The sequence below is a fragment of the Terrapene carolina genome, unplaced genomic scaffold (assembly GCF_002925995.2).
Source record: "Terrapene carolina triunguis isolate 2854851 unplaced genomic scaffold, T_m_triunguis-2.0 Scaffold195, whole genome shotgun sequence".
Classification (NCBI taxonomy): Eukaryota; Metazoa; Chordata; order Testudines; family Emydidae; genus Terrapene; species Terrapene triunguis.
The window spans coordinates 101,090-117,348 of record NW_020664546.1 but is presented as its reverse complement, the minus strand read 5'-3'; the positions used below and the strand labels follow the sequence as shown (position 1 = coordinate 117,348).

The 16,259-nt window shown below is 53.3% G+C and overlaps 1 protein-coding gene across 1 annotated transcript in view; it reads left to right on the top strand.

The window, feature by feature from the left end:
* The window catches only part of SORT1 (sortilin 1), a 44,454-nt gene that overhangs the window by 17,382 nt on the left and 10,813 nt on the right, over positions 1 to 16,259 (top strand). Inside the window, exons 2-14 of the mRNA XM_026655101.2 lie at positions 368 to 427; positions 3,464 to 3,537; positions 4,898 to 5,000; positions 5,522 to 5,692; positions 6,078 to 6,151; positions 7,955 to 8,004; positions 9,307 to 9,437; positions 9,826 to 9,970; positions 12,348 to 12,503; positions 13,877 to 13,983; positions 14,569 to 14,671; positions 14,935 to 15,103; positions 15,527 to 15,717. Of these exons, the coding sequence (XP_026510886.1) occupies positions 368 to 427; positions 3,464 to 3,537; positions 4,898 to 5,000; positions 5,522 to 5,692; positions 6,078 to 6,151; positions 7,955 to 8,004; positions 9,307 to 9,437; positions 9,826 to 9,970; positions 12,348 to 12,503; positions 13,877 to 13,983; positions 14,569 to 14,671; positions 14,935 to 15,103; positions 15,527 to 15,717 (1,534 nt within the window). The remainder of the gene's footprint in view (positions 1 to 367; positions 428 to 3,463; positions 3,538 to 4,897; positions 5,001 to 5,521; positions 5,693 to 6,077; positions 6,152 to 7,954; positions 8,005 to 9,306; positions 9,438 to 9,825; positions 9,971 to 12,347; positions 12,504 to 13,876; positions 13,984 to 14,568; positions 14,672 to 14,934; positions 15,104 to 15,526; positions 15,718 to 16,259) is intronic.

Genomic DNA, 16,259 nt, shown 5'->3' with positions numbered 1-16,259 from the left:
ACATCCCACGTAAGGGGATGTGTGGGGGTCAGTGAAGGAAGCCACCTGAGGGAGCATTAAGCTGGGGGAAAAGCCCCTGCTGGGGTGTCTCCTGGCTTTACTGATTCAGCAATAGACTGCACAGGAAATCCCTAGCGACCTATGGTGAGAGTGGGGGAAATGCCAGTGGGCCAGACAAATCTTGGCTGGCAGCTGGGTGGTTATTACTGCCTTGGGATGGTGTGTGTAACCGGGAGGTCCTCCATCATGCAGATCAAATTCCTCCTGATCCTCTCCCCTCTGGTGACAGAAGGTAGAGGGGCTTGTTGCCTGATCTGGGGTGTGGAGCGCAGAAGTTTGGATGTGACTCCAATCTTTTTCCTTGCAGTATGTCTTTGATGACTTCAGCGGCACTGTATCACTCTCCTGGGTTGGAGACAGCACTGGAGTAAGTAGTGCATTTGATCTGAACAGGCTTTAAAAGGTAACCCTTCTAAATGACGGGGCAGTGATGGGGGTGGGCAAGCCGGAGAGGCAGCTGGGAAGCACAACTTCGCTTCCTGGAAGCAGTGTTCACCTTGAGCACAAGCATTCCTGAGTATTGGACACTCCCAGTGTTCTGCATGCCCAGACATTTAATCCTGCCTGAGAAGGTCCCCAGTGGGGGCTGGTCTAACACTCCAGCTAGATCACTGTAGAAGCCACTATAGTTAAAATGGCACGAATCTACATAACCTACAGCAGGGGTGCAGTTATGCTGGTAGAACAGTGCTTAAACTGGTATCGCTTATTTAGGTCCAGTTCCCGGAATGAGCTACGCCGATAGAACACCTTTATCCTGATGTGTCTGTGCCACCCCGGAGGGTTGCATTGCTTTTAACGATCTGTTTCCAAGCGAATTTGTTAAATCAGTACAAACCTGCATGTAGACCAGCCCGAGATCCCTTCTACAGAGGCTGCTGGAGGCCACGGCTGCCATCATGCCAGCAGGGTCCGCTGCCCATTGGCTGCTGTATCTAGCTCTGTCTTGCTCCGGGGGGCCCAGCATTTAAATACATAGAAATAAAAATAAACATTTTAAAATTAACAACCCCCCCATCTAAACTCTACCACACACACCCCCCTCCTCTCTGGGGAGAGGAGAAACCGCAGGCAGCAGACATTGGTGGAAGATACCCAGGGGTGATGGCAGCACAAGGGTTGATACAGATTAGAATGGGAGCATTGCATTGTATGACCCTGACGGGCTGGGGGAGCTGCACCCTTTTGCTCTGGTAAGAAATGACCAGCAGGCCAATGGGGCTCATTCCTCTTGAACTAGGGATGGAGGGTTTACGCTGCCCCATTGTTAGCCTTGGGGGTGGGGCAGGGATAGGTGCTGCCTGTTCCTTCATCTGCTGCACTGAGAGACGGCCCGTGGCCCATTGGTGCTAAATCCATCTTGAAGTCCCAGCATCTCCGAGAGCCCAGCTTCCAAAATAGATGCCTTATTTGCAGTGTGAATTGGAAGTTGAAGCTAGACAAATTCAGACTGGAAATAAGGTGTAAATTTGTAATGGTGAGAGAACAACTGACCGAGGGGCATGGTGGATTCTCCATCACTGCCCATCTTTAAATCCAGATGGGAAGTTTGTCTAAAAGATGGGCTCTAGGAATGATTGTGGGGCAGGTCTCTGGCCTGGGCTATGCAGGAGGTCAGACTGGATGATCACAGTGGTCCTAAGTTCCCCAGGGCTGTGCAGGTGCGCAGCCACAGGGGCCTATACTGGAGAGGAGAGAGGTAGGGGGCGTGCAGGGCTGCGGCGGGGAGAGGCGCCTCTCCCCCAGCCATGGGCTGCTGCGGCAAGAGAGAGCTGGGGGGAGTCCTCTCTCCCCAGGGCAGCCTGCACCCCAAACCCCTCATCCCTGGCCCCAGCCCAGAGCCTGCACACCCCAACCCTCTGCTTCAGCCCTGAGCCCCAGAGCCTGCACCCCCAGCCAGAGCCCTCACCCCTTCCCGCACCCCAACCCTCTGTCTGAGCCCCAGAGCCTGCACTTCCAGCCAGAGCCCTCACCCCTTCCCGCATCCCAACCCTCTGCCCCAGCCCTGAGCCCCGGAGCCCATACCCCCAGCCAGAGCCCTCACCTCCTGCACCCCAACCCTCTGCCCCAGAGCCCGCACCCCTAGCAGGAGCCCTCACTCCCCCACATCCCAGCCCTTTGCCCCAGCCTTGAGCCCCCTCCCATACCCCAAACCCCTCGGCCCCACCCCCGCCACTCATCACCTCCATATTGGTGCACAGAACAAAATTCATTCTGCACATGGATGTAAAAAATTAGCGGGAACATTGCAGTGGTCCCTTCAGGCTTTGGGATCTATAGATGCTCCTGGCATTTGAGGAATGGGATGGTGCTGAGCCGTGCTCTTGTGTGACTGATGCCCATTAGAAGTGTCTGAACATGGAGCAAGTGAGCTGCTGCTAGGAAACCTTCACAGCCAGGACTGCTCGCTGAGCAACTGCAGTCGGAGGGTTTGTCTGTAGAGCTATCGCAAGGCGGCTGCTCCTCCAACCCCTGGAATTGACCCTCTAAATTACAGCTCCAGGCAGGGCAGGGCTCTGCTGTCTTTATCAGGCAGGGCAACCTACACTCCCGTGGGCTCCTGCAGGAAAGAACTGCTGAGGCAGCCAACCTCCCTCACCCTCATCAGACGGCCGCTGCGTCCCGGACAAGGCTGGTTCTCACAGAGCAGCTTGGAGGCTCAAGCCCCTATCTGAAGTTCTTGGCTCAAGCCCTGGCAGAGTTGGCTCAGCTCCTCAGCCACCCCTACGTGTGGGCCTGCTGGGCGAGACCTTACATCCCAAGGTCTTGTCTGGGCTGTGGACATCAAAGATCCCTTGGCTCTTCTCATGGGAGGAATGGTTTGTCCTAAAGCCTGGCCAACCCTTCCTCCCCAATCAGTGTTGTGCATTGTGCTGTCCGTAGCTTGGTGCCTTCCACCCTAGAAGTGGCTGTATGTTGGGAGGTGAAGGTGCCGTATAACCCTATAAGACCATCCTTAGATACTAGCTCATGGCATTTGCTGCCTTAAAGACATTGGGATTGGCTGTTTCTTGAGGAGAGGTGGGTTGAGCCAATAACCTGCCCCTGGATTTGGCTGGAGGCCAGATGACTGTCTGATAGCCTGCGATTTGGGGGTACCTCCCCAGCAGACTCGTTTCCTGCCCTGGCAAATACAAACCTTTTTGGCCAGCGAGTCCCTGTCTTGTTAAAGCCGTTCTCCCTGGGAGAAGCCACATGAGAGGGGTAAGAGTGGGGTGGAGGGTTGGTCAAAGCACTAACTGACTGTCCTGAGGTGGGTATTTAAGGGGTTGTCAAACCCCTTCTCAGGGTCAGTAAATCCAGTGGAGGGGGTGAGCTGAGGGCTGCACTTGCAGGCTGCCTGGGGGAGGAGCTGCTAGTGAGCGCTCCCCAAGATTGACGCTCTGGTCTTCTCTTTGGCCAGGTTATTCTCGTCCTGACCACATTCAAGTTACCGCTGCTGTTCGTGAGTTTCAAGCAGTCCAAACTCTACAGGAGGTGAGGCCCCCAGTGCCTGATGCATGCAGCTGATTTGATTAACTCAGTGAATTGGCGAGCTGCATCGTCTGCCTATCTGACCTGATGCCGCAGCGCTCTCTCTCGCTCACGGGAGGCCAGCCGTAAGCGTGGCGTACCCACTGGGGGAGGAGTTGGAGGGAGGCTGAGCTGCCAGCAGGCTCAGGCAGCCTCCTGGGGTGTGGTAGGGGAGGCAGGGCTTCTAAACTGGTCACCCCAGCTGACGGGTGCTGGGCTGCCGTTCAGGAATGGGAGATGCCTCAAGTGGGGATAATTGCTAAGGGCTTGGGCGTATCTTGCCTCTTCCTCTGATGTGCCTGGGAGAGTGTGAGGAATGCAAAGAAACTCTGCCCAGCCCAGTGGGGTGGGCGTGCTGCAGGGTGACAAGAACAGCTCTGGGCTGCTCTGGGAATCTGGGTGTTCAGTCGCTGAGACCGTTTTCATGCCAGTGAGGAGCAAGCACTCGGTGAACCTGGCGCATGGTGCCTGGTCACTCATTTCCCTCTACCAAATCATGCCCTGGTTCCGCATGTGCACGAGTGACCAGTACCCACAGCTTCCCAGACTCCTCTGCACTGATGCAAAGGATTGTGGGGCTCACTGGAGACTGGAATATCCTCAGTCCTGGGTAAACACCTTTTTTGGGGGGGAGGAGCCTTGTAGGCCGGAGCTGAGCAATACGGGACTGGCTTGGTGGTCTTGTGACTCCCTTTTGGGCCAGTCCTGGGTGATTGGAACTCTTGCAGGTTGGCTCCTCCCTAGCGTGAGTGTTGGAAAAGCAGCCACTTGCCATGGAATGCTTCCGTTCTTTGTCTGCCGGCTGCACTGAGCAGCTGCTCTGAGGTGCCCAGCACATTCCTTCTTTGAGGCTCTCTAATCCCAGCAGTTGTCCCTGAAGCATCCGTGACACCTTGTCCCCTGTGCTGCATCCCATCTCCTAGACCAGGGACTCTCAACCTTTCTCTGTCTGAGGCTCCTCTGATGTGCTATAAAAACTCCACGGCCCACCTGTGCCTCAACAACTGGTTTTCTGCATATAAAAGCAAGGCCAGCATTAGAGGGTAACAAGCAGGGCAATTGCCCAGGGCCCCATGCCACAGGAGCCCCCGCGAAGCTATGTTGCTCAGACTTCTGCTTCAGCCCTGGGTGGTGGGGCTCAGGGCCCCAGGCTTCAGGCCCATGTGGTGGGACTTCGGCTTTCTGCCCTGGGCCCCAGTGAGTCTAACACTGGTGCCGCTTGGCAGACCCCCTGAAACCTGCTCACAGCCCCCCAGGAGGCCCCAGACCCCTGCTTGAGAACCACTGCTCTAGAAGAGTCATTATCTACTTTCTTCCCTCTCAGCGAGGACTATGGAAAAACTTTCATAGACATCACAAAGCTCATTAACCACACCTTCATCCGGACGGAGCTTGGGATGGCCATCGGCCCAGAGAACTCGGGGAAGGTAGGAGACAGCTGCTGATGTGCTCTTGGACAGCATGCACTCCCTGGAACTGCTCCTGAGTCAGGGATGGAGCTGGCCTTCATGAGGGCTGCATTCATGGTGCATAGCAATGCACTTCTGTTCATTGAAATGCACCTCTCCACATGGCAGTGCTGACTGGTGTTCAGAGGAGGGGTAGTGGTGTGCTCCTGGGTACTGCTCCCAACACTCCACTTACCTGCTGGGAGACTGAGGGGAAGTCACGTCACAGCTCTGTGCCTCGGTTTCCCTGTCTGTAGAACGGGGATAGTGCCTATCTCTCTGGGCTTAGCCAGAGCCTGTGAAGCCCTTGGAGCCCCACTGCCAGGAAGTGCAGGTTCTGATCCCATTGCCGGGAAATGGGGGCTGAGTGAGCCACACAAAGCCCATTTGTATTGGAGCAGGTCAGCACAGCTGGTGCGGGGGATGTGGCCGAGGCTGACTGTCGCGGTGAAGGCATGTGCACCCTCGCTGACCTGGTCTCCCTCTTGCTCCTTGTCTAGGTGATTCTGACGGGGGACATGCCTGTGCCTGGAGGGAGCCGTGGAGGAAAGATCTTCAGATCGTCTGATTATGCTAAGAACTTTGCTCAGACAGATCTCCCCTTTCAGCCCCAGAGTCAGGTCATATACCACCCGCAGAACTCCGACAACCTGCTGGTCCTCAGCACCGAAGTAAGAGACAGGACACATCCCACTCCCTCTCCTCTCTGCTTTCTTACATAGCTGCCAGTGTGCTCTGTGAGATGTCCTGGATTGAGTTCTGCAGCGACACCTGGTGGGGTCGGGTGGTAGCATCCCACAAGGGGAAGAATGACAAATCACAGCTGCTGTGTCCTTTAGCCCTTTAGGATTCTGGGGGATGAACTTCTATTCCTGAGTCTGAAACATACAGTGGGTACTTTCCAGGGAGTGTTATGTGGTCTTGTATTTAGAAGCCCTGATGTGTGTTCCATTTCAGAGGGTTGGCTCTGCCTTTTTTTAGGCCAGATGCTATTTGAAGCATTAGAGGTAACACAGCCAGTAACCAGCAATCCTGTCTGACTACTGAACTTTTCAGAACAGCCTCTGGGTGTCCAGGAACTTTGGGGAGAAGTGGGAAGAAATCCACAAAGCTGTTTGTCTGGCAAAATGGTGAGTAGCCAAATGGTAACTCGGTGTCCGCTGCTCTAAGCTCTCCCGCCAAAGGAAAGCAGGAGCTGCTCAACACTGCTTGTGGCACTTCCATCAACTCTCCTGCACTCTTTTTCTGTCTCCTCTCTCCCCATAGAGGAAGCCCAACAGCATGAGGGGTTCATGCCTCTCATGTTTAATACATTTTGATTTTGAAATAAGTGTCCCATCCCTCTGGGGGCTGGGGAGTCTTCCCTACCATAATGCAGTGTCCTGGACAAAGATTCTTCCATCAGGAGCAGCAAACTGCCCTCTGAGGGTTGGGAAAGCATGGACTGAGTGTTCCCTCAATGGAAGGCTCCACTCTTTGCACATGGAGTGCCTAGAACTCTGCACACAGCCACGGGCCTCTGGCTGGGCTCATCTGGTAACCTGCCTGACTGGCTTCACCTAACTGTCTGCTTTGGAGCCTCCCCATACCCTGGCCAGCCACCCTTCCTTACTGGGGTTATCTGAGTGTCTTTGTTCATCGCACACTTCATTTAGACCTTTGGCCGTCTGATAAATACTCTGGTTCCTGCTTGGCTGCTTCACTTCTCTAATGTGTGCATAAACTACTGTGCCTGTGCTGCACCCGTTCATGTCAGATTCTGCCTATCGATGCCCACAATCCTCCTTCCTGGCTGCTACAGAGGGAGGGAGGGCACTTAGGCTACGTCTTCACTACGGGGGGGGGTCGATTTAAGATACGCGAATAGCGTAGCTGACGTGTCGCAGCCGACTTACCCCGCTGTAGGGACGGTGGCAAAATCGACCTCTGCGGCTTCCTGTCGACGGCGCTTACTCCCACCTTCGCTGGTGGAGTAAGAGCGTCGATTCGGGGATCGATTGTCGCGTCCCGACGGGACGCAATAAATCGATCCCCGAGAGGTCGATTTCTACCCGCCGATTCAGGCGGGTAGTGTAGACCTAGCCTTAGAAGGTGAGAGGACCTTGGATTTTTTGAAGTTGATTCCCAGTTTACTTAGTCTCGCTGGATTTTGAACCCCTTGGAGTCAGCAATGCCACTCAGCATTCTGGTCCTGGATACCAAGGTGACACGTGCATCCGATAGCTTTCAGTTCAGACTGGAACAGTTTAGGAACCATGGGCTTGGGTGCCGTGAGTTTGCTGGGTCTCAGCCCTGCTTCTGGTAGGTAGAAGCTTCATCACAAACTTACTTGTATCTAGTCAAACTAGTCCTTCAGTGACTACCTGGACAGGGCCAGTGTGTGCGGTATGGATGCTATCTGATTGCAGTTCACAAACCCCTTGGATGTTCCCCAGACTTTTGAGTAAAAGGACCCACGGTTCTCTGAAAGGCCCTGTAGCAGTCCTCACAGGTGCATGTGTTGTAGAATCCCAATATACCACTGAGATAGAAGCTGTCCCTGCTCAGGGAGTCTGGCTTCACCTGTGTCCCCATGTTGTGTAAAATTATGGGTATGTCTACACTGCAATCGGGGGTGTGACTGCTGCCTAGGTGGGCATGCCTGCGCTAGTTTTAATATAACTAGTGCAGCTAAAAGGAGCAGAGAAGACATGCTTGTAGGGACTCTGGCAACGTGTTCTGGGTGTGCTTGTATAGCCTGCGCCGGTGTATGTGCTGCTGCGTCTTCATGGCTATTTGAGCAATGCTAGTTAAAAGAAAGCTAGCACAGATCTGCCTACCCAAGCTGCAGTTACACCTCTAACTGCAGTGTAGACAGCCTGACACAGCTGTTGATCCGCTTTTCGTATATCCGCTTTCTAAGCACTCTTTTTCCCCCTCCTGTCTGTTTCTAGGGGCCCTGACACCACCATCTTCTTCACCACCTACCTGAATGACTCCTGCAGTAAGTACTCCCTGGTTCCAACTAACAGTTGTGCAGTATCAGAGAATCAAAGCCACTTTGTGTGTGTGTGTGAGGCCAGAGATTTCACAAGCCTTTTCCCTTCAGCTCCATGTTCTGAAAACACCTTAATAAATCATCAGCTGTTAGCAATTGACTCATTTGCCCAAGGAGCTAGGGACAGGCCAGTGAATGGTCCTGAGCTCAAATGCTCTGGAGATTGTATAAAGCTAATCGGTAGCTATTTTAACATGCGATTCTGAAACCTGTTAACTGTGTGTGTCCCCCTCCTGCCAGGCACCATACAAGGTGACTTAGATGCCTGGATTTACAGGTTAAACAATTTATGTAAATTACACCTCCAGTCTGTTTTAAATGTAGCAGTCCCACAGGTCAGAATTCTCCAAGTGCTCGCCAGCGATCACGAAAGCATGATGCCATAATACCCTCACAAAACTCTAAGCAAACCGATGGGTTTGATGCTGGGGAGTGGGTGAGGGAGAACGGAGGCTGACAGTGCTCATGCTACAGCTCCTTAGTGTGTTGTGGGAGAGTTTGGGTGTCGAGAAGTGAGGCGAGATGGACGTCTGGGGGGAGATCTTGCTCTCCTTAGGGCTTCCCAGAGACTTAATCACTGCCAGCTTGAGATGTGATGGTGGGATCCCGAAAGGTGGGTGATGTCGGAGCGCAGATGAATCCGCCCTGTTCCAGGGCTGCGAGCACAGAAGGTGGAAAGGAAGCTGAACAGGCCTGTGTTGTGAAGTAGAGCCAGGGTTGTCTGAGGTTTCAGGGGCAGCCTGGTGTGGAATCCTGCACTGGGCAGGCTGAGGCTAAGCTGCTGATGGCAGGATGTGGGCACTGGCAGGGTGGCAGTCTGTGACAGACAATCTAGTAGCCTTTAGAGCTGACATGCTTCAGGATGAGGTTCTGCCTGGAGTGCGGGAGGGGCTGGGTGAGAAACTGCTGTGGTGAGGCAGGAACGGACTTTAAGGGGGATCAGCACTTCCCAACCTCGGGGTTTGTCTATACTTAAAACACTGCAGCGGTTCAGTGAAGACGCTACCGATGCCGACGGGAGAGCTTCTCCTGCCAGCATGGGTACTTCAGCTCCTCGAGAGGTGATAGCTAGGTCGCCAGAGAATTCTCCCATTGACCTAGCCCTGTCTATACTGGGGGCTTTGGTTTAACTACTTTGTTCAGGGGGTGTGGATTTTTCACACCCTTGAGTGACGTAGTTATACCAACCTCACCTCAGTGTCCCCTCCTCTACTGCAGCAACATTCATTGTCATTTCCTTCTCTTAAGAAACTGATCTTGGGTTTTTGGAGCTAAAGAAAACCAATGACTTTGGCAAAAGCTTCAAGACCATAGGAAACAAAATCTACTCGTTTGGCCTAGGAGGTCGCTTCCTGTTTACTTCTGTGGTGACGGAGAAGGTAGGAGATTTGCTTTACTCTTTTCCATCTGGCTTCCATATGGCTCTGCGAGTCCACGGAGTCGCCGCCTTTCTTTGTTTCCATGTGGAAGGCCATGGCCCAGGTTTGGATAGATGTCCTGCTTTGGGTTTGTGGGTGCAGGGTCTGTGTGAATGTGATTGTGCCTTAAGGGGCTGGGAAGAGGCAGGGGCATAAATGAGCATGTGGCTGTCCAGAGTTGTTCATCCCATTCCTGTGTCCTGATCTAGTACCGGGACTGTTCTCGCTCCTGCTTCTCTTCCCTGTCACCCTCTCTGATCCATCTAGGCCCCCGGAGCGTAGGCACTGACGAACACTTGAGTACTATGGCCATTGGTGGTGCAGCATAAAGGTTGTGCTTGCCTTCCAGGGCAATACGAGGAGGATCCATGTCTCGACTGACCAAGGGGAGACCTGGAATATGGCCCAGCTTCCATCTGTGGGTCAGGAGCAGTTCTTCTCCATCCTGGCAGCTAACGAGGACATGGTGTTCATGCATGTGGATGACCCTGGAGGTGAGTGATAGAGGGCAGGTGGGCGATGCATGCCTGAATAGATCCAAATGTCAGTTCCAATGCTTCATCCAACTGGAGCTGATTGTAAATCTCTGCTCAAGAGAACACTGTAGTCTTCTGATAGCAAACCCTAGGAAATGCAAAGCCAAGCTGACAATTCACATAACTCCCCTGCCCGTATGTTCTATGTATAGAAACAACCGTAACTTTGTCCCGTTCTGCACTGACCTGCCTTGTGTACCCACTGCACCTTCCATGTAGGAGGCAGCATTCTGAAGGAGAGTCCAGCAAGGGCTCTAATTCCTGGTAGCCCATGGCTGTGGGAATACCATAGCCACATACATACACTATGGTTTTGTACATTGTGTGTCTGAGATGCATGTGGTTTCCACGATACCCTGCACCCCATCATTTAAGTTGCCTAAGTTTTGGTCCACAACTTAAGTTTGTTTCCTTAGAAGCATTAGCCCAGGGGTAGGCAACCTATGGCACGCGTACCGAAGGCAGCACGCAAGCTGATTTTCAGTGGCACTCGCACTGCCTGGGTTCTGGCCACTGGTCCGGGGGGCTCTGCATTTTAATTTAATTTTTAAATGAAGCTTCTTAAACATTTTAAAAACCTTATTTACTTTACATACAACAATAGTTTAGTTATATATTATAGACTTATAGAAAGAGACCTTCTAAAAACGTTAAAATGTATTACTGGCACGCAAAACCTTAAATCAGAGTGAATAAATGAAGACTCGGCACACCACTTCTGAAAGGTTGCCGACCCCTGTAATTAGCCCTTTATCTGTGCCAAATCTTTCACTGTGGTACTTACGGCATTTGAAAAATCTGTCCTTTGACTCTTATGGTCCTGAATCCAGCCTGCTTTGATGAAGAGAAGTGCATCAGTCTCCTTTATTTCCTCTGCAGTTGTTCATGGTCTTGGAGGGTAAGAGCAGCTTGTAGTGATGGAAAGACAAGTGCCCTTCAATTTAAATTCCCCAGTGCAAACTAGGAGCAAGACCAAAGCACACCAGTTAGATCACAAGTCAGTTTTCAGAGTCACTGATGCAGTCAACAAGTTTGTTGCTGGAAAGTAGGCCTGCCTTGTGAGTAGTGATACAAGGGCAGAGTTAAGGTTACCTGGCTAGCCTTACCTCTGACTTTCTAATGCTTGTGGAGTGTTCCGAACAGTGTGGCATTCTTTCAGAGGCTTTTCCTGGGAGTAACTGATCTTTACAGTCTTAACCCTGACTGAAATATTTTGCTAGGGAATATTCTTTAAGACTTCAGCAGATGGCCCTGCTCCTTCTCAGACCAGTCCCTTTGTGGAGTCTTCCTTTCAAAGACTGGACACCCCATGTAGCTCCCTGCCCTCCCGTTCTCCAGTCATGGAGAGAGCTTCATCAGGCTGGTGGCCACATGAGATGGGGATTGAGGGGGTCCCCTCTGTGCTCCTTGCCACTCTCCCCATGCCATAGCTGTGTGTCACCTGAAGTTGCCTGTCAGATACGTGTAAACACTTAAATTATCCACCCAAATCCCTCCCCAGCAAACTCCTCCATGGCACCAGGCTTCCAGAGCAGCAGATTAACCCAAACTTCTACTTTCTAGGCTGCATGCTTTGAGAGTTAATGACCGCCCAGAGTTACGCTGAGTGTAATCCTCACTTCTGCACCACTGTCTGGCTTCAGACTTTTCAGGAAAGCTGTCCCCGGCACATGATCATGCCTGTGACATTTCAGTTGCACTGGTTTTGGTTTGGTAAAGCTAAGGGGTTCGGGATCAATACTGGGCTTTGGACAGAGGGAGACGTTTGCTCAGATGGCCCTGTTACCAGAGTACTGTCATTGGTTTATCCTCTCACACTCCTGTGGGGCCGGGCTGTTATCCCTGTCGTACAAATGAGGAACTGAAGCCAGAGAGACTGAGTGACTTGCCCGGGGTGCCACATACACATGGTCTGTGATCAAGCCCAGAGTCCCTGTCTGGCACCCTAACTGCTGAGCCATCGTTCCTGGCAAAGCAGAGGGTGAAAGTGCTGTCTCCAAGGCCAGCTGTAAGTAGAAGCAAAGAATTTGGCATCTGGCAGCATCACACCACGTGAGCGCTGGAGTTCATGGGCCATCTTTGCTTCTCCTCTGGGACTTGCTGATTCTCTCTGACCCCGCCATGTGAACTAGGGATAAATTGCTGATGCGATGCTGTGTCAGCACTGGCAGCATAAGGTGTGACTCTGGCATGTGGAGGCTTGAGTCCGGGTGTGACCAGGAAACTTCCCTGGCCTGGTAACCTCTTTCACAATTACACTGTGGGTGTTATCTGATTGCCCAGCTGTGTCTGATTTGCTCCTCTTCCAGAGCTGTATCATCTGTCTGTCTTGCAGATACTGGGTGTGGCACAATCTACACCTCAGACGATCGAGGCCTCATCTACTCCAAGTCCCTCGAACGGCATCTCTACACAGGCATTGGGAGTGAAACTGACTTCACCAATGTGACCTCGCTGCGGGGCGTCTATATCACCAGCGTGCTCTCTGAAGGCAAGCGCTCGCTCTTGGGGGATGGGCTGCACCCAGCAGGAGGCTGCGGTAGAGCAAACTCCTCAGCCCCCGCACCAGGGAAGGGCCCGGGCTAAAGCTTCAGTCGAGGCAGAACCTTTCTCTTGAACGCCCCTCCCTGTTCCTGGGGGGCACAATTCTCCCGGGCTCTGCACCAGGCCTCAGGAATGCCTTGGGGCCCACCGAGGCCCAAGAAGGATGGGGTGTATCTCTGCTGTCCTTTGCCTACTCCTGTTTGAGTCCAACCCTTACGCTGTCTGTGGGGCTCACTCGGGCCTGGCTTACAGGACTGGATAGCGTGCAGTCCTTGCTCATGCGAGTAGCCCCATTGAAGTCAGTGGGCCCAGTCCTGCTCCCATTGATGCTGGTGGGCCTGCTCACAGGAGTAAAGTAGCGGCTGGCCTCTGGGTGCAAAACAACTTTCAGTCCAACACCCTTTCTCTGCTCACTCGTGAGTCTCCTGCGGGGCTGGAAATGGCCACGTTTGGGTTCATCCCGGAGGTCTTCAGGGAAGAGCCTGGGTTGGCTTCCAAAAGCCTGGACAGATTTATTCTGGCTGGGGGAGGGGGCGAGACCTAGACCTTTCTATACACAGGACTCTACTCATTGAGCTTGAAAGCATCAGGTTGTTGGCAGAGCCCTGCTGGGGTTCTGTGCTGCTCAGCAGGCTATGGCACTAGGCAGGCACACCTGGGGGCGTCACTGGGAGGAAACACAGCGCTCTCACTGGGGTGTCTGGATTTGCAGTTGAACCGGGGCAGTGATATACAAAGGGAGGCGAGTAGTCCATGGCAGTATGAGCCAATATGGTGAACGGCACTAACTGTGCCATGCAGGTCCATTCTGCCTTCTAAGGCACAGCAGGGAGGGAGCTTAATAACGATTAAAAAAATCCTTGAAACTTGCATGTTCCTCCTTTGTCTGCAAGGATGGTTCTTCGCCTCTGCTGTCTCCTGGACAGCTTGCTGGTGTAAGTGGGGAGCTTTCTAATTGCCCATTACTGAACTACTAGGCTGAACCAATCCTTGGGCTCCTACTAGTCTTGAAGTCCTGAACTGGAACAGTCTCAGTGCAGTGATTGCAGCTGGAGAGAAACTGCCTCGGTGCAGTCTAGCAGGAGCTCTCTACACTGGGAAAACGGTGCAGCAGAAATATACATGGGTCAGCTGCCAGGGAGAAATCGACTCGTCACCTTCTGCTGCAGCCAGGCTGCCTGTTTCACGGGGGTGGGATGTCTGCTAGATGGACCGAGACAGACTGTATTGCTGTCTTCAACGGGAGGGCTGAGTTGGAGTGAGCTGAGTGGAATACGAAACACGGAGGGTTTCACACCAAGTGTTTCCTCCTCCTCCCAGACCGTTCCATCCAGTCGGTGATAACGTTCGACCAAGGTGGCGAGTGGCTGCCGCTGAGGATGCCTGTCAACGCTAAATGTAACTCCACAGCAAAGAACAAGGAGGAGGTTTGTCTGTCTGGGATCCCAGGGCAGCCAGGCTCGGGTGTGGGGCACTGCCATGTGTTGGGACGCAGGCAGGGCAGACTTGGCCCCATAGTTCATTTTTTTGTAAGCAATCTTTTATTTAAGACCACTGCATCTTCCCATGCGCGAGTCCAAGGGGACCTATTCCCGTGGCAGGGCTAGCGGCCAGACACTGCAGCATCAGGCCTGCATGCGGCGACTGTCTGCTCAGTTTATTTGCATCCTGCAGCGTGAGTGAGATGCGTAATAAAGTAAACTTCAATAGCGACACCAGCCAAGACTTCACAATGTGTTAATCCAGACTATTATGGGTATCTTTGGGGGCAGACGGCTGCCTTTCCTGTGTGGTTGGTCTGTGCCTCGCACAATATGGAAATGGCAGAAGCAGGTAAAGGTAAAGAAGCAGGTAAAGGTCCCTGGCTCTACATTAATTGAGTGGCCCAGGGTGGGCACAAACCTGAGCTGGGCTTTGCTGAGATGCTGGTGGGAACGTGCCAGGAAGATACCCCCCCCCCCCCCCCCCCCCCCCCCTCTCCCCACCCCCGGATTCCCTGGTGTTGTTCACAGTGTACCCTTTACCTCTATGCATTGTACGGCATCTCCCTGAATCACAATGTGCCCATGCTGCCTCTGTCCGAGCCCAATGTGGTGGGAATAGTCATCGCTCACGGTAACGAACCTGACTGCTACCAACACAGGGAGAGGGCAAGTGGAGGGGTTATGTGGGTGGGGCAGAGGGGACTCTCAGGATCCATCCTCTGGGCCTTGGGCTGGCAAGTGACAGGTTTAATCCATTTGGGATGAGTTGCTCGTTCCTACAGACCAAGGCAGGGGGGCAGGGGAAGGTCAGAGGAAATAAGTCTGTCTGCCCCCGAGGAAGGGACACTTCCTGGACTTGCTCTAACCTCCGTGGTGTTGGGGCCTGTGTTGCAGGCAGCGTGGGGGATGCCATCTCCGTGGTGAGCCCAGACGTTTACATATCTGATGATGGGGGCTATACCTGGGCACGGGTGCTGGAAGGGCCCCATCACTACGCCATCCTGGACTCCGGGGGCATCATCGTAGCCATTGAGCACAGCCTCGAGCCGATCAATGTGATTAAGTAAGCCTGAGCTCCACTTGCTAAAGAGGATGGGCGGTGGGGGGGTCTGTTCTCTGGTTCCGGGAGGCTCTGGCGAGCTGTAAGCGGAGCTCTGTCCATATAGATTGGTGCTGAGGGAGAAACTAGACTGCTGTCAGTGTTGGGATTTCCCGTCCCTCCCTTGTTCTGCAGCTGCTTGTATGGAAGTGGGGCTGTTCAGAGGGGAAGGAGCCTTCTCCTTTGGGCAGATAGTGCTTTGTGCCTAGCGCTCTGTTGGTAAGCTCCCCCTTCTGGGCCTTCACTCCTGTGCACAAGCCAAGCTGCGCGGCCTGTGCTGTCTTTCCACACCTCCTCGCCTTTGAACGTAACGGGGTCACAGAAGGTTCCACCTGGTCTCTCCTTGATTGTGACCCCAGTTCCTCACTGTAAGCCTTTTCTGTCTAGGTTCTCGACGGATGAAGGCCAGTGCTGGCACAAGTATACTTTCTCCAAGGAGCCCATTTACTTCACTGGTCTGGCGTCGGAGCCAGGAGCCAGATCTATGAACGTCAGCCTCTGGGGCTACAGAGACTCTGTCTTGCCCCGCAAATGGGTCTCCTACACCATTGACTTCAGTCATCTTCTCAGCAGGAACTGTGAGCTTCTCTTGCTTCCTTCCTTTCCATACAGAGATGGGGGTGCGGAAGGGCTGAGGGGCAAAGTGGGGGAGCAATCTGAATAGATGAGTATGGATGCATTAGGACTGAGGGTTACAGACTGGATACAGAATGCTCCCATAACAGTGGAACATCATCTTCTCCAGAGAGGCTGCTGTAGAGTGACTGTGCCTCTCTGCTATAGACTGCACACATCACACTGCTGCTCCCTTTCACACCTGGGCATGCTTGTGGGATTTCATGCAGGAATCCAAATTAAGCTGCAGCAATTGGAATCCCCCGACCCCAGATTTCCTACGGTTTGGTCCCATCTAGAATCATAGGGTTAGAAGAGACTGCAAAGGTCAGCTAATCCAACCCCCTGCCAAGATGCAGGACTTGTGTCTAACCCAGGGGTGGGCAAACTGTGGCCTGGGGGCCGCATCCAGCCCTTCAGATGCTTTAATCTGGCCCTTGAGCTCCTGCCGGGGAGCAGGGTCTGGGGCTTGCCCTGCTCCATACGTGCCGTGGCTCTGCACAGC